Source organism: Centropristis striata, chromosome 12 (assembly GCF_030273125.1).
Source record: "Centropristis striata isolate RG_2023a ecotype Rhode Island chromosome 12, C.striata_1.0, whole genome shotgun sequence".
Lineage (NCBI taxonomy): Eukaryota > Metazoa > Chordata > Actinopteri > Perciformes > Serranidae > Centropristis > Centropristis striata.
In genome coordinates, this window is record NC_081528.1 from 4,496,278 (window position 1) to 4,517,574 (window position 21,297).

The window sequence follows — 21,297 nt, forward strand, 5'->3', positions numbered from 1 at the left end:
TTTTAAGGGTTCAACATGCTTATTTCTAGATTTAATAATCTTAATTTAAGAAATCTTGTCAAGTGAAATGATCTGTCCATGCAGCAAGATCATTTCCCTCAGATTTAGTGTTTTTATCTTATTTTTAGACACCAGTGTGTAGTAGTGCCTGATGACTGGATGTCAAATTTGCATCAAAATCAATCTCTCCATCTCTGAATCCTAACTCATGAGTGAAATCATTGTGTGTGCCTGTAGTGGACGGTGACTGAGCTGGCGTGTTACACCTACTCTCTGGTGTCGGTGCCTCTGTACGACACACTGGGAACAGAAGCCATCGGCTACATCATAGACAGAGGTAAACATCACATAACTAATTCTGAGCCTTTATAGGTTGAAGCTGCTGTTGTTAAAGAGCTGCGCTGATCTCATCTGTCTGTCTGTGTGTTGTTTCTGCAGCTGCCATCTCCACTATAGTGTGTGACGTGGTGGATAAAGTCAACCTGGTGCTGGACTGTGTCAGGGACAAGGAGCACTCTGTGAGAACCATCGTACTGATGGAGACGCCCAGCGACGAGCTGGTCAACCAGGGCCAGCAGGCTGGAATCCACATCCTCAGCCTGCAGGACATGGAGGTCTGTCTGTCTGTCTTTTGTTTCTTTAAGTCTGCAGGTGCATCTCAACAAATTAGAATATCATAGAGAAGCTTATATATGTCAGTAATTCAATTCAAAAAGTGGAGATAACACATAATAATATAAAGGAAATGATCTTGCTGCATGGACAGATAATTTCACTTGACAAGATTTCTTGAATTAAGATTGTTAAATCTAGAAATAAGCATGTTGTCTGATTAAAATAATAAATTAACTCTTAAAACAAAATAAATTATCTAACACTTCTAAATCTAAAGTTTTTTTTATCTTGGTAAGAAATAAATAATTGTCAGGTCACTCTGCTCGGGCCAGTTCATCGCTGTTTGCAACTTTAATGTATCTTGTTTTAAGAGTTAATTTCTTATTTTAAGCATTCAACATGATTATTTCTAGATTTAATAAAAAACAGAAAGAAATAGTCAGAAAAACAGAAAAAAAGTCAGAAAAACAGGAAAAAAATGCTCTGGAAAACAGAAAAAAAAATTGTCAGAAAAACAGAAAATAATAGTCAGAAAAACAGGAAAAAATTGCCCTTAAAATAAGAAATTAACTCTTAAAACAAGATAAATTAAAGCTGCAAGCAGCGATGAACTGGCCCGAGCAGAGTGACCTGATGATTATTTGTTTCTTACCAAGATAAAAAAAACTTTAGATTTAGAAGTGTTCGATAATTTATCTTGTTTTAAGAGTTAATTTCTTATTTTAAGTGTTCAACATGCTTATTTCTAGATTTAATAATTTAAGAAATCTTCTCAAGTGAAATTATCTGTCCATACAGCAAGATCATTTCCATCAGATTTAGTGTTTTTATCTTGTTTTTAGACACCTTTTTGCAGTGTAGATGCCTTTAAATAAGACCTAAAAACCTTTCTTTATATGAAAGCATTTTGTTTAATTGTCTTTCTAGTTCCTGCTTTTAACACCTGATTTTTTTTTTTATTGTGTAGTGTTCCTTTAATTGTTTTTTCTTCTCTGTCGCACTTTGAGATTGTTGAAATGTAAATTGCAATACAAATAAAATCTATTGTCATTATTATTATTATTATGAATAAATGTACTTTGCTTGTTTACAGGCTCTTGGGAAGGCAAACCATCATCAACCAGTGGTAAGTAAACAGTAAACCAGTAGAGCCTTTTTCAATAAACCAAGGGCGCCATCTAGTGGCTCAGAGAATAAAGCAAATGGTTCAGGAGGCTTCATTGGCACATCACTATTTGTCTGTTATTGGCCAAGTCCTGACTTTTGAAATGTGTTGCTAGCATCAAATTTAGAATAAGCATATCTAATGAAGATGTGAGGCAAAAAGCTATAAATATATTGCCGTTGTACAGTTTTTTCAAATGAATATATGTGAAAAAAGAACAAACAATCATGTTGTCATCCCTGCAGCCTCCACAACCTGAGGACATGGCTCTCATCTGCTTCACCAGTGGAACAACAGGTGACACACACACACACACACACACACACACACACACATGGGGAATTGCACCCAATATAATTTCCATGAGTATTTCAGGTATACCACAAATATAGTCATGGAAAACATTTTTTTGACTAGTTCTTCTTAATGTCTGGTAACACTAAAGGTACATTTGTTTGGACAAATATAATGATAACAACAAAAATAGCTCATATGAGTTTAATTTAAGAGCTGATATCTAGACATTTTCCATATTTTTCTTGATAATGATTTTGGTTATTATAAAGAAAACCATGAAAAATGTCTAGATATCAGCTCTTAAATTAAACTCTTATGAGCTATTTTTGTTGTTATCATTATATTTGTCCAAATAAATGTACCTTTAGTTGTTCCAGGCATTAAAATTAGCAAAAAAATGAAGAAAACAAGGGTGGTCTAATCATTTTTTGCCATTACTGTATATATACTTAACTCTAAACATGAGTGTGTATCTTTGTATGTGTGTTTGTGCTTTCAGGAAACCCAAAGGGAGCGATGCTGACACATCAGAATATTGTATCAAACTGCTCAGCCTTCATCAAAATAACAGAGGTGAGACGAGACTTCCCATGAGCTGTGACAGTGATAGGGCTGCACAATTATTTGAATTTTAATCGTGATAACAACTTAGCCAACTTAGTGACTTAGTTGCTATATTTAGCAACTTTTCAGACCCCCTTAAGGACTATTTTTCAAAAAAAGCGACGATTCTTTGAATAATTGATGAATACAAATTGCTTTGGGCCTACACCAACAATCAATGAAAATGAAGATCTAAAGAAATAGAAAAGTAAATTTTGTTCATAAGTCAGAATAACTATCAGGAACATAGTGAGGTGCAGTGAAAGCTCCATGTAGAAAGTCAAAGAGAGAGCAGGAGCTTTATTGGTTCTAAAGTAAATAAAAGAGTAATGACTGACGGAGCAGCCATGTGTGGGAACGGGTCCGATGGCTGAGGTCCAGCCTGGTGTGTTGACAGTTCAAAACCTCGGCTGGTTCAGGATCAACAAGTCCGACGTTATCAGTTCTCTGTTTGAAGAGTGACAGACTTTGTTAAACTCTTTCCTCCTCCAGTCCATCGTTCAGACCTCCTCCGATGATGTCATGCTCTCTTTTCTGCCTCTGGCCCACATGTTTGAGAGAGTGGTGGAGGTACAACATTAACCTGTCTGTCTGCCTGTCTGTCTGTCTGTCTGTTTCCTTGTCTGTCTGTGTGATTCCTTCCCTGTCTGTCTGTCTGTCCTTCTGTCTGTCTGTCCTTCTGTCTGTCTGCCTGCCTGTCTGTCTGTCTGTCTGTTTCCCTGTCTGTCTGTCTGTCTGTCTGTCTGTCTGTCTGCCTGTCTGCCTGCCTGCCTGTCTGTCTGTCTGTCTGTCTGTCTGTCTGCCTGTCTGCCTGCCTGTCTGTCTGTCTGTCTGTCTGTCTGTCTGTCTGTCTGCCTGTCTGCCTGCCTGTCTGTCTGTCTGTCTGTTTCCCTGTCTGTCTGTCTGTCTGTCTGTCTGCCTGTCTGTCTGTCTGTCTGTCTGCCTGTCCGTCTGTCTGTCTGTCTGTCTGTCTGTCTGTCTGTCTGCCTGTCTGTCTGCCTGTCTGTCTGTTTCCCTGTCTGTCTGTCTGTCTGTCTGTTTCCCTGTCTGTCTGTCTGTCTGTCTGTCTGTCTGTTTCCCTGTCTGTCTGTCTGTCTGTCTGTCTGTCTGTCTGTCTGTCTGTTTCCCTGTCTGTCTGTCTGTCTGTCTGTCTGTCTGTCTCCCTGTCTGTCTGTCTGTCTCTCTGTCTGTCTGTCTGTCTGTCTGTCTATCTGTCTGTCTCCCTGTCTGTCTGTCTCCCTGTCTGTCTGTGTGTCCTGGTGTTCTAGGTTTCCTGTCCCTTGTCTCCCAGTGACGTCCATATTTCCTTCCTCCCTCTGGCTCATATGTTTGAGAGAGTAGTCCAGGTATCGTATGTTCCTTTAGTTCCCATAGTAACCCTTTTTTCCTCGTAGATGTATATTCCTATAAACCCTGTCTCACCCTTCTGTGTTTCATACTAAACTATGATCTGTTTACATCGTCTGTGTCCTGCTGCTGCCAGGCTCTGATGATAGTTCAGGGAGCCAAGATCGGCTTCTTCCAGGGAGATATCCGTCTCCTGTCGGATGACTTGACCACACTGAAGCCCACAGTGTTCCCTGTGGTTCCCCGACTCCTCAACAGAATGTATGATAAGGTACGTGGGCATGATGATGATGATGATGATGATGATGATGATGATAGCCGAATAAACAAGGGTGCACATGCTTCTGAATCTCTGAACCTGCTCATATTGACCTTTTTAACTACTCTAACTTAACTTTAGTGAGCTGCTGAATGTCACCCACCTCCATTTTGCAGCATAACCATTAAAGAAGATGATGATGATGATGCTGTTCCTAATAATAATAATAACTTTATTTGCATAGTACCTTTCAAAACAAAGTTGCAGTAACACTTTACAATAACCATCATTTATAAATGGCAAACAGATTTATTAATGTTTAATCATCATTTATAAACCGTATATAGGCCATTTAGAATGTTAAATACATTATTTATTAATGTTTAACTAACTAAATCATCTATAAATGACAGATAGATGGTATATTAATGTAAGTTTATAGTTACTTTACCATTAACAAACCAATAAATTATAATCAATAGTTTATTAATAGTTTTAGTTGCACTCATTTAAATTTTTTAACACCATATTAAGTATGTTAATGATTTTTAAATGATTCATATGCCTTTAAGAAAATGTTTGAAAACATTTCAAGATTAAATATGTATAGGACTTTGTAAATGGTTAATAATTGGTTTATAAACCATCTATAAACATGACTTAGTTGGTTATTGTAAAGTGTTACCAAAGTTGACATGTCGACAATAAAACAAAATGCAATTAAGAACACATAAATAAAACAGTTAAACAATTTATAAAACAATGTAAAAGAAGGAAAAGGTCAATTTACAGGCAATACGATAAAAGTGAGTTTGAAGAAGAGATTACTATAACAGTTAGAGTGATCATTCGTGTGTGTGTGTGTGTGTGTGTGTGTGTGTGTGTGTGTGTGTGTGTGTGTGTGTAGATCTTCGGCCAGGCCAACTCCTCAGTGAAGCGCTGGCTGCTGGACTTTGCCTTCAGGAGGAAGGAGGCGGAGATGAGGAGAGGCATCGTGAGGAGAGACAGTATCTGGGACCGCCTCATCTTCAGGAAGGTTCAGGTACTCAGAGCCACCAGAGCTATATATCCAGGGACATGTAGGGGCTTTTATTGCTTCTAATAATAACGTTACATTACGCAGAATTTGTTGTGGATGCAATAGATCATTGGTCTCAAACTCGCGGCCCGCGGGCCAATTGCGGCCATCATGATGATATTTTGTGGCCCCCACCTTGATATGAAGGTTTAATGTGAGTTTTATATGAATGGCACTTTACCTCGTTGTGTGTGGAAGGTCCCTCACTTTTTTTTGGTAATTTTGTGTCTTTTTTGGTAATTCTGTGTCTTTTCTTGGTAATTTTGTTTCTTTTTGTAATAATTTTGTGTCTTTTTTAGTAATTTGGTGTATTTTTTGGTCATTTTGTGTCTTTTTTAAATCATTTTGTGTCTTTTTTTTGTAATTCTGTGTCCTTTTTTGGTAATTTTGTGTCTTATTTTATATAATTTTGTGTCTTTTTTTAGTAATTTTGTGTATTTTTTGTTCATTTTGTGTCTTTTTTGGGTAATTTTGTGTCTTTTTTAAATAATTTTGTGTCTTTTTTTTGTAATTCTGTCTTTTTTTTTGGTCATTTTGTGTCTTTTATTAAGTAATTTAGGTTTTTTGCTGTCATTTTGTGTCTTTTTTGGTCATTTTGTGTCTTTTTTGGGTCATTTTGTGTCTTTTTTTTTGTAATTGTGTGTCTTCTTTGGGTCATTTTGTGTCTTTTTTTTGTGTAATTTTGTGTATTTTTTTGGGTCATTTTGATACTGCCTCCAGCGGCCCCCAGGTAATTTGAGTGTGAGACCCCTGCAGTAGATACTAAGTAAAGCTGCGATGTATTAATGTGGTGCTGCCATCTACAGGCCAGCCTCGGAGGTCGTGTGCGTCTCATGCTGACCGGAGCTGCTCCGATCTCTCCCACCGTCCTCACCTTCCTCAGAGCTGCAGTCGGCTGTCAGGTAACACTAAAACCTTTTTCTACTGCAGGTAATGTGTACAGGTGCATCTCAATAAATAAATATATCATAGAAAAGTTTATTTATGTCAGTAATTCAATTAAAAAAGTGGAAATAACAAATAATGTGTGCCAATATTGATAATAAACCAGCAAACCAATATTTTAGGTAAAACTCACCATATTCAACAGTTGAATAGCTTGAAAAGCATGAAAAAGCTCACAATGTCAATCCTTAAACGAAGTCTTTACACAATAAGATAATTACATAAGGACATAATAATAATATATATAATATAATATAATACTTATAATTAAATAAGAACATAAAGCTATGGTCAGTTGGTAAATTATACTCAAAACAATATAATTAAGATACTATTGCTAGATATAAGAAGAAAATACTTGGTAAGCTTCATGTTTTTTCATTGTGTATAGATCCATTACACACAGAATGGCACATTTCATGTCTTAATTTATTTAATTTCTTCTAATTATAATGGTTGTGGCTTACATTTAATGAAGACCTATAATTCAGTGTCTCTAAGACTTTTTTTAATATTACAAAAGACCAATTTTAAAAAGTAAATACTGTACAAACAGTACACAATACTGTTTGACTTGAACTACTGCAAATGGACTTTTCCATCATATTCTAATGTATTGAGATGCAGCTGTAGAAATGCTGCCATCTGATCTTTGAAATTTCTTCTTTGAGACTCCTTCTCTGTTGCCAAATTCTACAAAATAATTTTCTTTTTCTCAACCTCTGTCTCAGTTCTATGAAGGTTATGGACAAACAGAGTGTACAGCTGGATGCACCATGACAGTACCGGGGGAATGGAACGCAGGTAATCAATAAGAACTTTTTTTTAATAACTAAAGGTGTTGTCACACATGTAGCTGAGTTCATTTGGTCCAGAATAAGAGTGAAAATGATTACGCACATTCAGTACGTTTACATGACACTTGAAAAAACAAATGATTGCCTTAATCTGACTATAACTGGACAACTGAAGTGCATGTAAACGTGTTAGTCCGACTAATGTTTGAGTTCTCCAACTCCGATTAACACCCAGATAATGCGATTAGAATAGGATTTTTCAATTTTCTGCCCCTTAAAATCACCATCCATCTTGTTGTTGTTGTTGTTCGAAAATGCCGGTTTCCCGCCTTTCTCCACTTGTTTATTATGACTTAATAGGTCAACCAGAAAGGGGGCCGTATTTACCTGCTGAATCTATATTTTGGAGAGATATGGAAAACTTACTTGATAAGACTGGACAGACCATCATTTTTTAACCTAAAGATATTATCTCAATCTAATAACAAAACAGTATGCTTTATAACAAATCTCATGCTTCTGATGGGTAAGTTTCACATCCACAAGATGAAGTTTTCTAAATCCCTCCCTAACTTTAACGTTTTCACAAGAGAATTAAAAGTTTATATCGAAACTTTAGTCAAATAAAAAATGTGAATGCACTCTCTCAAAAACTCCAGAATAATATAAAGAGAAGAACCTTATTCCCTATGTGCCTTATTATGTTATTTTATTTTTCTATATATATTTAATTCTACAGATACTGTAACTGACATTTTTCTTTGTATATCTTGTTTATATACTGAATGCCTGTATTTCCTTCATTGTTAATAAAGATCTGAAAAAAAAAAAATTACCTGCTGAAACGATGCATATCGCCACCTAGTGGACGCCAAAATGGATTTTTAAGCATAGCTCTATTAAACTGTGCATGTAAACACACTGGTTGGTGCATTTTAGTTCTGGTTCACTTCATGTTCCCACTGAGTTTTTTCAAATGAGCCAAGAGGAATAAAAAACAGTGACACATTAACCCACATTAACCCTCAGTTGTACTCTTATTAGACTCCAAATGAACCACTTTATGAAAAATGACTAACAGCTAGAGACAGAAATTATTCTGGGCTCACTACTGTGGAATCGCTGTCACACAATTTGCATGAAGTGGTTATATACAGTCATGGAAAAAAACATTAGACAATTGTTTTCTTCAATTTCTTGTTCATTTTAATGCCTGATACAACTAAAGGTACATTTGTTTAATGATAACAACAAAAATAGCTGATAAGAGTTTAATCTAAGAGCTGATATCTAGACATTTAACATGGTTTTCTTAATAAAAACCACAATCATTATCAAGAAAGCCATTTAAAATGCCTAAATGTCAGCTCTTAAATTAAACTCTTATCAGCTATTTTTGTTGTCTTAACAAAATTACCTTAAGTTGTACCAGGCATTAAAATGAACAAGAAACCGAAGAAAACAAGGGTGGTCTAATCATTTTTTCAATGACAGTACATGGTCATAAACAGATCAATTTTAAGGTCACTTCCTGAACTGATTTCACAATCAGCTAAGGGATTTATTCGTTTTTACCTTTTGAAATTACGCCAAAATCAGAAGTCTGTGGTTTGTTTATATTTTTTCACACCACAAACAAACCAAGCTGGAATCCCTTTGACAGCCGACATCCTTTCAAGTGGTCTCAGTTCAGTTATTTGTTTAAAAAAGCAGGTTTCATTGACTGCTTTCACACCAAGATGAATTTGGCACTTCCTCGGCTTTGCAACTAAGCTTTCCGTCCTGCCTGCAGGTCACGTTGGAGCCCCTCTGCCCTGTAACCGGATCAAACTGGTGGATGTGGCTGAGATGAACTACCTGGCTGTAAACGGGGAGGGAGAGGTAACAAACACCACACAAACTACAACTTTTATATACAGTTGCAAGAAAAAGTATGTGAACTGTTGAAATTACCTGGGTTTCTGCATCCACTTCTTACCTTGTCCAGAGCTTTTGATCGTTGCACACGGTCTTCATCACCAGATTACAGATTCCATAGAGACTTTTAAAAAAGGACTAAAAACATTCCTTTTTAGCAAAACCTTTGGTTCCTCCCATCTAGATGGTTTTTAGATTATGTATGTATGTTTTCTGTTTTTAGCTGTTTTTTTTTTCCTTTTTTATCCTTTTTATAATTAGAATGTTATGCTTTTAACCTGTAGCACTTTGAGATTTCCTGTAATGTAAAGTGCATTACAAATAAAATGTATTATTATTATTATTATTATTACTTTTGTTCAGTCGTCTCAGAGCTGGAGGTGTTCAAAAGTTCCCTTTTACTGAGCATTATTATGAATGTGTGTTGAGCTCGAAAGTGAATCCATACATTTCTGTGTTTGATAAGGAAGGCGTTATCTTAAATTATAAGAAAATGCAGCATGTGATCCAGTGTAATTCTATCTCATTAATATCAGCCTCAGTGTTTACTGTTGACTCTCCTGCAGCTGAACTGGATTCAGTCACTGTGAGTGGAAACAATCCTTTCCTCCTGCCACTGCTTCACATTAAAAGCGTCCAACTGAGGAAGCACAGATGGCTTTTATTGTGAAGCAGCCACAGGAAACACAATATTTTTTTCACTAAATACAACTTATGTGTTAACCAGAACTGTTTAGTGCTCAAGTCACTGCTTACTCAGGTCGTGTGATCAACAAGGAGTTTATTTCAGTTTTCATTTAAACATCACATTTTCAGATTTTTGACTCAAAACCATCTCACCAGTATTCACAAAACAAATAAAAGTAAACATTAATTAACCAAATCACTTTTCAGACAAGATAGACAATTTTGTTGGCTCTAAGTCAACTCTTTATATTAACTTTATGTTCATTATAATAGAGACATACTGTATGCTGTAGATATTATTCATCTTACATTAAGCTTTATTAAACAACAAGTTTTTCAGCAACATGCTTCCTGTGGCTCCTTATCAAATCAAAACATTTTTTTTGTAAAAAGGAAAAAAAGAAGAGTTGATATTTTGCATTATTTCTTGGCTAATTAACTCAAACTTCAGCTTGACATGCGATCTCTTCAGAAACAAGGATTTCTCCCAGAAGCAGAAATAAATGTCTGTGTGTTTAACAGAGGTTTAAATGGATATTCTCCACATAATGTGTGTGTAGGAAATTAATAAATCAATACATGAAATTAGATCAGTGATTAGTTTACTCCAACAGGAGAGATGATCAGAGGTGCAGAGTTTTTGCCACCATTATTATGGCCTGGACCTAATTGTGGAGAGAGTTTCTCAGTGAAGGAGCAGCCAGTAAAGGAGTAGATGAGAGCTGCAGCATCTACATCAAAAAAGGAGACCAGACCCTTCTCATAATCCACAAACACCCCCACCTTCTGAGGAGGAGACTTCAGAGAGAGAAGGACCGGAGGGTCAGCAAGAGCTCTGTACTCGTTTCCATTTCTCAAACATATACTCCAGAAACCACTCCGAGGGCTGGTTTTGGTTCTCCCTTGCCCCGACTCTCTGGCCACTCCTAAAGTCCAGGCAGTCTTTCCCTTAAGTTGCACCACAAAGTAAAATCTGCCTGTAGAAAAACTCTGCTTCCCTAAAACAAAGAGTTCGAAAGAAAATCTCTCTGGGTTGTTGGGCAGTTTCTTCTTCAAATCACCATCATACACTTTTTTCCCATCATCAGACAGGATTAAGTAGGGATTTGCTGTATCAGGATCAAGAGTCACATCCACAGCATACTGCTGGACCCTCTCCAGCTCAAACTGAAGCAGCTTCCTCATCTGTTCACTGAGCGTCTCCTCCAGCTGAGCCACAGCTCTCTCCACAGTCCCGTCATATGATGATGGCCGGAGGCTGATCTCTGTCCAGTCCTTGGTGGGTGTTGGGTGGTGGGTGTTTAGGGACTGGACACTTTGGAGAAGACGGAGATGGTCTTCAGAGCTTGAGAGCTGCTCCACCTCAGCGCTTCTCTTCTCCAGCTCAGAGATTTCCTGTTCCAGCTCTTTGACGAAACCTTCAGCCTGTTTTTCAGTGGTTTTCTGCTTCTCTCTGATCGTGTTGATGAGCTCGGCCTGGCTTCTCTCAACAGACTCCTTCAGAGCGGTGAAGACCTGAACTCCTTCCGATATCTCTCTGTTTGCATCTTTCTCACTGAGGTCGAATGAGTGTTTGACCTCCTGAATCTTCAATCGTCTCTTCTGGATCATCTGCTGAATTTCAGTCTCCAGCTCACTCTTCTTTTCTTCATATCCTTCTTTCAGAGGAACAACTTCATGCATCTTGTGGACTAAAACGGTGCAGAGCATACAGACGCACGTCTGGTCGGTCTTACAGAACAGCTCTAGAGGTTTATCGTGCTTCGGACACATCCTGCCTTCCAGGTTCTCCACAGCGTCGATCAGCTGATGTCTTTTCAGGCCTGACATTGTCTGATGAGGCTCCAGGTGAGTCTCACAGTAGGAGGCCAGACACACCAGGCAGGACTTCAGGGCCTTCAGTTTGGTTCCAGTGCAGACGTCACAGGGAACTTCTCCTGGTTTGGACACTTGTTGCTCTGAGCTGCTGCTGGATTTCTGTTGAGCTGACTGTCTGAACTGAACAACCATCTCAGAGATGAAAGTGTTGACGTGCAGCTCAGGTCTTGTGTTGAAAACGTTCTTACACATGGGACACAGGTACTGGTCATTATTATTCCAGTGTTTGTCGATGCAGCTTTTGCAGAAGTTGTGTCCACATGATGTGGTGACAGGATCAGTGAACACATCCAGACAGATGGCGCACAGGAACCGATCTTCAGATGGCAGATAGTTTGCAGCAGCCATGTCTACAAACAAAAAGAAACATTTTCATTAAAAATCCAGATTTAGTTATCTCTTTTAAAAGAAGCATTTTTCTTTGTATGCCATGTATCAACCGTGAGCAAACAACCATTTTAATTGTTCTGACGAGCTCAAGCTGAACCCGAGAACAGAGAAAACACAAAACAGCACAGAGAAAACACAAAACAGAGTACAGAGAAAACACAAAACAGCACAGAGAAAACATGAAACAGAGTACAGAGAAAACACAAAACAGCTCAGAGAAAACATGAAACAGAGAACAGAGAAAACACAAAACAGTATAAAGAAAACACAAAACAGAGAACAGAGAAAACAAAAAACAGAATTCAGAGAAAACACGAAACAGAGAACAGAGAAAACACAAAAAAGCACAGAGAAAACACATGCAAAAACATTAAAAACAGTTACAGTGAAAGGTAGTTATTGGTTATCATAGTTTTAAACTGGCCCATAGTTATAATTGTGTTGAGTTTGAGTGAATGTTGTAGATGTTCCAGGTCGATGCAGCAGAAAAACTGAAAGCAGTTTTTCCAAATTCAGTATTTGTCTGAGGAGCATTGAGCATTAATCACTAGAGCGTGTTGGATAATTACTATGTGACCAGTTTAATAAAGTGCTGAGGTATGGTGGCATGTCGCCTGTCAATACTTTATAAATGAAAAGGAACCAATGCATATCTCATCTCACAGATAAAGGTTGCTACAATCGGCATGACTAGCATGTCATAGTGATGATGCGTAACATAAGTGACACTCCCACACCACTGCCCACTGCTTGTGTTAACCTTCACATCACCTGATTGTCGTACTAACAAGCTCAAGCTCCCTACTCTGTGAAACGACACCAAATATGTCCACACCCTGTTAGATAAACCAATTTCTGTTTAAGTATTATTATTCTGCTTATCTTATGACCAACACATTGCAATTCATCTAGCTGCTTCACATTAAAAGCATCCCATTGAATTGTTGGCAGAAAACTTTTATCGTGAAACAGCCAGAGGAAGTAGAGGAAGCAGTATGCAAGAAGTGATCAGTAACCAGTAAAACCAGAACCAGAAATAGTAAGTGTGACAGTGAACTCTGGACAGAACGGACACAGAGAGACTGTTGAAAGCTGTTAAAGTGGGCTGCTGTAAAGTGGACCTGTGGACAAACAGCCACAGTTATATTGTAACAATTAAACAACTATAATGTGAAAAGAGAGGAACTTCCTGCCTGAGTGGAGCTGAAGTTTTCAGAATCAGAATCACTTTATTAGTCCCTTGAAGGGAGATTAGGGAGACCTTGACACACAAGACAAGGTACACAACGATAATAGACCCAATAAAAGTCTAATAAAACACAGTCAAAGAAACGCCATATGTATATATAAAATCACTGACACATGTTCATTACAGAGCTAATACCCCTAAATGGAGAGTTAATACCTGGTATAGGCGAAAAGTGCAATGTGCAGATGTGCAGAAAGCAGACTTGTGAAGATGAGCAATTTGAGGGCTACTTTCTATTAGTTAAATAAATGGCAGTTGGTATAAATGAGACCTGGAGTCTTTTAGTCCTCCACCTAGGGGCCCTAAGATGACGGCCTGAGGGCAAGAGCTCAAATTCATTCCGAAGAGGATGGTCAGGACAATCCATAATGGCGTTAGCCTTCCTCAGGACCTGTACAGAGACATAACGCCTTCCTGCCCACTTCGTGAAATCCTTCCAGCAGTATTGACCAGCCTATCAAGACGATTTTTGTTGGACAAGTTCAGGTTTGCAAACCATGCAACAATACAACAGGTTAAAACAGATTCAATAAAACTTCTGTAAAAGAGAGTCATCATCTCAGAGGAGACGTGGAAGGTCCTCATTTTCCTTAAAAAGAAAATCTCTGCTGGACTTTTTTTGGTGGTAACATCAACATGTGGTTGGAAGCACAGCTCGTTATCAAGGACCACAGCTAGATATTTATAGCTGTCCACCATCTCAACCACAGCACCTTTAACAACTGTTGGAGGTGGAGGACAGGATGACTTCCTAAAATCAATGATCATTTCTTTGGTTTTTGACACATTCAGCTCAAGAGAGGACACATCACACCAGGCTACTGAGTCATCAACGACAGGCCCGTGTTCCTGCTCGTCACCCTGAAGAAGACTAATAATAACTGTGTCATCAGCAAACTTTTTTGTATTAATCCTGGTTGTTGAAAGTGTAAATATGACCAGCTGTACTCACCAGTGTTAGGCAGAGACTGTGCTGTGTTGTTGACCTGATGAAGTCACTTCTTCTAGAGAGAAACAGAGACTTGTCTGGACTGCAGGGAGGCTGACACTCTGACAGACTTAAGTTTCATTTCTGGAGTGTGACGCTGCAGCTCTCCTCTCTCCACTGTTGCTCCTCCTCTGCTGTTTGGTTTCCTCCCTCTGATTTACAACTATTGAAACTTATTGTGAAATAGCAGAGTGCTCTGTGGAGCGAAGGAGGTGCTAAACCCAACAGGCGGGAGGAGGAAAGTGTTGGACAGAAAGCTGCTGTGATATCTTAAGAAAAGAGTTTAGTTAAGTTAATTGGACACAATGAGATATTATGTTGTCAATCATAAGGTTGTTGCTGCTGCAGTGAAGCAGGGAGTCATGTAGACGTGTTCAGAAAAAAAAAACTTATCTATGGTAAAAAAACAAAACAAAACATGACATTAGACTGGTTTCTAATTTATAAAACACATAAAAATGTATGAAGAAAGTTGAAATTTATTTTATCTATTAAGGATGCAGAGGGGCTCATATGCTGAAAATTTCAAGTAATTCCATTAAAGTTAACCTCTATTAATAATAATGATAATAATAATAATAATAATAACTTTATTTATATAGCACCTTTCAAAAACGAGTTACAAGGTGCTGTAGAACAGAAATAAAACATATCAAATACAATTAACTGACAACAACAAAATAAAACCACAAGAAGAAATGACATTGGACTTAAAAAATGTAAAATCCCCATTCACAACAAGGTTTTTAGAAGAGATTTAAACTCAATCAATCTTTATTATCTTTATTTGTATAGCACTTTTCATACAAGAGAGATGCAACACAAAGCGCTTTACATAAAAAAAGGAGAAAATAATGATAATAAAAAGATAACGAAACATAGAAACAAACACCCTCCGCCCATCCCACCTCCATCCCAGCATCCTATTAAAAACAAAGCACGAACTGAGGAACTGAGGAACCTTTAGTAATCAGACGGGGTCTATTAATGGTATGATGAAACTGGTTTGGGGTCATAAAGGAGCCCAGGAGGGTTGATGCAGAACACCAGCTCATTTCAGAGGGTTCACATACTTTTTCCTGCAGCTGTACGTTGTGATGATGATGAACGTCATTCATGAGTGTGTTTGTGTGTCTGCAGGTGTGTGTGCAGGGTCCCAACGTGTTCCAGGGCTACCTGAAGGACCCCGAGAAGACCGCCGAGGCCATCGATGCAGACGGATGGCTTCACACCGGAGACATTGGAAAATGGCTTCCTGTAGGTTCATTTACTGGTTTGTTCAGCTCAACTTCACACAAGGGACGTCAGTCACCATTACAGATGTTCTTGATATGATTATTGTCAGAGAAATAATCACGATTATTTTTGCATTAATTCATTTCACACTACTATGAACAAGTTAAATCACATGAACACTCCTTTAGAGGTCTTATTTTTTTGTTTTATTTCCTTTGGATGCTCTCACAATAAAATAATATAGCAGCAATGTGAAGTAACCAAAAAAGTACAAGAAAAATTATAGTAATCCCATATGCAAATGTTTTAAGTGTTTTATAGGAACAAATATTAATTCTCAGGGGAAATATCATATATACTAAATGTTTAAGCTATTAAAATCATTTAAATAATTTGTTTGTTTAATATTACGCGGCCAGATAAAAATATGTTTCTATTATTTTCATCCTTTAATTTTATTTTTAAATTGCATTGCCACAAATAAATTGGTAATAAATGAAAGGGACATCCCATAGTGCTTCCATTGCTTTTTGCTCCATTCAGAAACAAAAGGAGGTAATAATAAATGTTCACTGACTGATACCTTTAGAAGATTACGTTACTTTTTATTATAAAGGCAGTTACACCGTGACACTGAAACTGTTTGACTCACTCACGACTATGAGACGTGTTCGGTTTTATCTCAGACGTTTTGTAACGTGTACTTGTGTGTGTGTGTGTGTGTGTGTGTGTGTGGACAGAATGGCACGCTGAAGATCGTGGACAGGAAGAAGCACATCTTTAAGCTGGCTCAGGGCGAGTACATCGCTCCTGAGAAGGTGGAGAACGTCTACACGAGGAGCGAGGCGGTGGCTCAGGTGTTCGTCCATGGAGACAGTCTGCAGGTAGGGGGAGCACCTTCAGTCTGTCAGTAGACGTGTTTACATTGACAAATTTAGATTTTCGATGCGCATTTTGAAGATTTGCATGAGAAAAGCTTGACGGAAACGTTAAAACTCCAATCCAATCCACTTTATTTATATAGCACGATTTTAAACACAAGTGCTGCACAAAAACACAAACACAATAAATAGATAACACAAAAAAAGCACAATAAAAAAGATAAGGACACAATAGAACGATACAATACAATAAGATAAAATAAAATAAAATAAAATAAAATAAAATAAAATAAATAAAATGCACCACCCGCACAAAATAAAATATGCATGTATACACATAATATTATAAAATCAACCCTCTACGTGGTGTCAGAAGCCAAAGAGAAGAGGTGGGTTTTAAGAAGAGATTTAAAATCAGACAGTGAACTCAAAAAAAACTTTTGTGCTCGCTTGAGGTGTTTTCGGTCTTTCTCGAGGAATAGTCAATGCATTTATGCAGTTTTGTTTAATATCTCTAAACCAGACGATGGAAACTTCCCTAATTCGCATTTTCTTCAATGCAACATTTCAAAATGTGGCTTTGAAGTTTGCTTTGACTTTAATGGAAACACGACTACAGATGGGTCTGATATTATTGTTTCTTTCTACCAGTGAGCAAAGTGCTCGACCCTCCTTCTGACCTCTGACCTCTTTGGTGGAACTTCAGTGTCTCTCAGTGGGACTGACGTCTTATTAAACAAAGTCTTACTGCTAAACTTTACTCTGGTTTGTCTCCAGGCCTGTCTGGTAGCTGTGGTGGTTCCTGACCCTGACTTCCTGTGTTCATGGACCAAGAGGACGTTGGGACTGGAGGGCAGCTACCAGGAACTCTGTGGCAGAGCGGTAATACTTACTGAATTAATACTATATTTCCTGTGGACACACAGTAGATCTATTAACCTCTCCAGTTAACCAATCAGTGTCTTCATATACAGCAGTGATTCACAACACAGGAGATGCTTTTTGTATTGTGAACGGTTACCTGTTAAGTGTTAACTAAGGCTCCGTTTACATGATGACGGTCTGAACAGGAGATGCAAAAGTGGTGTTGCGTCTTCACTTTTTATTCCGCGTTTAGACGAGCATTTTCAGGGGGAAATCTGCTGCATACGGTGAGGCTAAAGTGTGTGAATGTGATTGGGTATGCAGCCAGGCGGCATCACTTAAAGCCATAAGAGCATCTTTGGGCATGCAGAAGTTTTCACGCCACACATTTTCATCAGCTACTCCTTCCACAAAGTTCTCCACCATCACTAGATCTCCCAGGTCTCGTTCACAGCCGTCTGGCTCCTCCCACCAATCGCTGCATCCAGAATGTGATGGAGGTAATTCCAGATCCTTCTCTGTTCACTAATACTATCTGTACATATCCTGGACATTTGGTGGAAAGACTCCTGTAAGTTTATTAGAGCTGCCAGAGCAGCTTGAAGGTCCCACCATGGAAATAATCCCACGTTTGTTTATTTCCTGTACTGGAGCATGTATGTGACGTAAACACATACGTGACGTGAGCAGATCAGATCAGAGTTTTGTGTCTTGTCAGTGTAGACGACACGCTACGGAGGAGCGGATTACAGTTTTACACTCTGGAGGGTGGTTTCACATTTTTGCGTCTTTAAGCCCCAAAAACGCTGTCACCGTCTAAACGAAAGGCACTTCAGATACAATATTTTGTCGTTTTTACCTGCAAGCGTCCTCGTATAAAAGAGGCCTAAAAGAGCTTGCATCATTATTCTGAGGGTTCTCCTTTTCTCTCTGTTCAGGACGTCAAGGCAGCAATCCTGGAGGACATGGCCCGACTGGGGAAAGAAGGAGGCCTCAAGTCATTTGAGCAGGTAAAACACAGCAAGGTTTTCTGTATCTTTTCTCGGTTGCTCTGTAAACTTTGTAGTGTTCTTCCATGCTTTGTTCAGGCTTGTTATCATAGTGATGTGCCAACGAAGCCTTATGAACATTTTCTTTATTTTCTGACTCCACTAGATGGAGCTCTCTGTTCAACAAAGGGCTGAAAACACACTTGATTACCATTGCTAGAGACTTTTTTTTAAGCATAGAGCGCCATCTAGTGGGGTGAAAAAATAAAGCAAATGGTTCATGAGGCTTCACTGGCACATCACTACTAAAAGGTCATAATGAGCATTTATTCATATGAGTTTGTCAGAATATAGCGAGGACCAAAGTTTAATTAGAGGCTGGACACCAAAGAAAGAGATTTGAAATCGAAAGCTAGCCTAGTGAAGGAAACTTAAAACTAGTCTTGAAGTTGGTCAAATTTAGGAGTTAAGGCTCTGGGCCATAGACCTTCATGAGCTATGATTTAAACATTTACATTTACATTTTAGTTGACTGAAAAAAAAATGTTAGGCCGTATATAAGGTACACATTTTTACAATTGAAGAATACAAATTGCTTTGGGGCTACACCAATGATTAATTAAAATTAAAATCTCTGTTAATCTGCTGTTTTCCTTGAAGTAAAGTATTCAAGGAACACAACCTAACAACATGTGTGTGTGTGTGTGTGTGTGTGTGTGTGTGTGTCGTTCAGGTGAAGGCCATCAGCATCAACACTGAGATGTTCTCCATCGAGAACGGCCTGCTGACGCCGACGCTGAAGGCCAAGAGGAACGAGATGCGACAATACTTCAGGAACCAGATAGACGAGCTGTACGCCGCCATCAACCAGTAGAAGAACAGACACACAAGCTCTACCAAACGTTATAAAGATGAAGGGAATAAAAAGGGAAAGCAAATGAAGAGATCAAAGAACTGTCAACATGACCAGTAACACTAGAAAAGCAGGAACAGGAGGAGATGAAGTTTTTAATAAAAAATAAAAAATAATTCAGGATCTACAGGTGCATCTCAATTAGTTAGAATATCATAGAAAAGTTTATTTATGTCAGTAATTCATTCAAAAAGTGGAAATAATACATTACAGTGCAAAAAACAACTGACAAGAAATAAGAAATAAATAACTAGAATTAAGCAAATACATGCTCAAAACAAGTAAATTTATCTGCCAGTGCAGTAAGTACATTTTTCTTTATAAGAATTCTTTAAATAAGTAAAAATATATAGGCACTGGAAAAACCAGTGATATGTTGAAACAAATCCAAATATACTTATTTTGAGCAATTGTGGCTTGAAAAGCCCGACTGTAATATTAAAATAAGCCAGAAATACTTGAAACGAGCATGTTTTAGCGGTAGAAAATGCTTTTGAAATATCATTCAACCTACATGCAACTAAAACTCTCAATTGGAACCAATATTTTAGGTAAAAACTCACCATATTCAACCTCAAAAGAAGTCTTTAAACAATAAGATAATTACATAAGCACATAATAATAATACAAATAATTTAATAAGCGCATAAAGCTATGGTCAGTAGGTAAATTATGCTCAAAACAATATAAATAAGAGACTATTGTTAGATATAAGAAGAAAATACTTGGTAAGCTTCATGTTTTTGCAGTGTATATAGACCCATTACACACTTAATTTATTTAATTTATTCTAATTATAATGATTATGGTGTACATTTAATGAAGACCTGAAATTCAGTGTCTCAAAAAATGTTAATATTACAAAAAAACTATTTTGAAAAGTATGTTTAATATTGAAATGTTGGCCTCTGATAAATATGTCGATCTATATGACTAAATACTTGACTTGAACTACTGGAAATGGACTTTTTCATAATATCCTAATGTGTTGAGATGCAGCTGCATGACTCTTAAATGTTCAGAGTAGATTCTGTGCTCTAGATAAATATGTCTATTGATAAAATATTGTATTGTACAGTTCAAATTCTGTAATAATATGTTGATTCCAATGAAATATTTTGTAATAATATCTAAATTCAGGGTGCTTTTAAAGGGAAATATCAAAGTGCAGCTCTGTAGTATCAGACGTCTCAGGACCTCAGTGGCAGGAACCACACACACACTGTACCTCCAACACACACACACACACACACACACACACACACACACACACACACACACTTTTTACATTCAAGGACAAACCAGTGAAGCAGCCATATTGATCAAAGTAACCCCGAACAGCTTCACACACCTCAACTTTAACATCTCAGGTCTTTGAGATTATTGTCGTCAGATGTCATGATTTATTTTCACTGTTTCTTGAGTTTGTTTGATATCAAGTTGAAAATCTACGATGGATAATGAGATTGTTTCTATTGGGTCCTTATATCTTTTCACAAGTAAGCTTTGGTCCAGTTTAACCAGCAGAGTTTGTAGGAGATTAGGAAATGATCAATGTTTTAATTTATTTATGATGGGAACATGAAGGAAAGAGATTTGTTGAAGGAATCTGCTTTCTTAAATTATGATATACTGTTGTTGAATGGTGAAATTTCTAAAAAAATAGCATTGTTCAAAACCTGCATGAAATCCTTTTGAATGTTTAGAGTTTAAATTTTATGGACGTGTCTCTGGTCTTGCAATAATTGTTTTTACTGTCCTCTCAGATTTGTAAGATTTTGTAAAGATTTTAATTAAAAATCATCAGAAGAGGTGTGTTGTCATGCCTTTTGCTTCATCTGTGCTGTATGTATAGGAAAAAACATTCAGTTATGTTCAGTTTTAGTGATTACTATAATATAATTGCAAGGGAGGTGTAAATATGGGCCAAGACTATTTATAATCCTAATATATTTATTTTATCATGGGTTTTATTGTTTATATGCACTGGAATAAGATTAAAAAATAAACTCCCTTCTATTTGCCTGGGTGCTGAACTCTGACCCAGAATTACAGTTGTGTTTTAGGTGTTTTTAAAGAAACTTTTATACTTTTTACGCTCTTTAAATTATCTACTGTATCGCGCTTCCTTAAAATAAACTAAAACGGCGCTTAGAGTGAACCCTTTCGCTCTCCGTAGGACCGAAATTTCAGCGAATC

General features: G+C 37.6%; 2 protein-coding genes across 5 annotated transcripts in view; one reads left to right on the forward strand and one right to left on the reverse strand.

Annotated features, from left to right (window-relative positions):
• Positions 1 to 20,910, forward strand: part of LOC131981653 (long-chain-fatty-acid--CoA ligase 1-like) — a 37,913-nt gene extending 17,003 nt beyond the window's left edge. For 3 of the 4 annotated variants that reach the window (XM_059346043.1, XM_059346041.1, XM_059346042.1), the window contains exons 6-21: positions 238 to 337; positions 439 to 614; positions 1,709 to 1,741; positions 2,026 to 2,077; positions 2,577 to 2,650; positions 3,949 to 4,026; positions 4,164 to 4,298; positions 5,194 to 5,328; positions 6,171 to 6,266; positions 7,041 to 7,113; positions 8,899 to 8,987; positions 15,356 to 15,472; positions 16,192 to 16,335; positions 17,110 to 17,214; positions 18,135 to 18,206; positions 18,919 to 20,910. In XM_059346043.1, the coding sequence (XP_059202026.1) occupies positions 238 to 337; positions 439 to 614; positions 1,709 to 1,741; positions 2,026 to 2,077; positions 2,577 to 2,650; positions 3,949 to 4,026; positions 4,164 to 4,298; positions 5,194 to 5,328; positions 6,171 to 6,266; positions 7,041 to 7,113; positions 8,899 to 8,987; positions 15,356 to 15,472; positions 16,192 to 16,335; positions 17,110 to 17,214; positions 18,135 to 18,206; positions 18,919 to 19,059 (1,620 nt within the window). In that variant the 3' untranslated portion in view covers positions 19,060 to 20,910. Of the gene's footprint in view, positions 1 to 237; positions 338 to 438; positions 615 to 1,708; positions 1,742 to 2,025; positions 2,078 to 2,576; positions 2,651 to 3,172; positions 3,251 to 3,948; positions 4,027 to 4,163; positions 4,299 to 5,193; positions 5,329 to 6,170; positions 6,267 to 7,040; positions 7,114 to 8,898; positions 8,988 to 15,355; positions 15,473 to 16,191; positions 16,336 to 17,109; positions 17,215 to 18,134; positions 18,207 to 18,918 lie in introns of all 4 variants that reach the window. The other variant, XM_059346044.1, reaches the window with a different exon arrangement.
• Positions 9,672 to 14,481, reverse strand: LOC131981655 (E3 ubiquitin-protein ligase TRIM21-like). Its single transcript, XM_059346045.1, has 2 exons — positions 14,180 to 14,481; positions 9,672 to 11,938 (listed from the first exon to the last, which is right to left on the reverse strand). The coding sequence occupies exon 2, from the start codon at positions 11,934 to 11,936 to the stop codon at positions 10,308 to 10,310; it is 1,629 nt and encodes a 542-aa protein (XP_059202028.1). The 5' UTR covers positions 11,937 to 11,938; positions 14,180 to 14,481; the 3' UTR covers positions 9,672 to 10,307.
• Positions 20,911 to 21,297: the final 387 nt, after the last annotated feature.

Bases quoted from the DNA above. Each gene is read 5' to 3' on its own strand.
- LOC131981655 (XM_059346045.1), bottom strand. From the start codon at position 11,936: ATGGCTGCTGCAAACTATCTGCCATCTGAAGATCGGTTCCTGTGCGCC.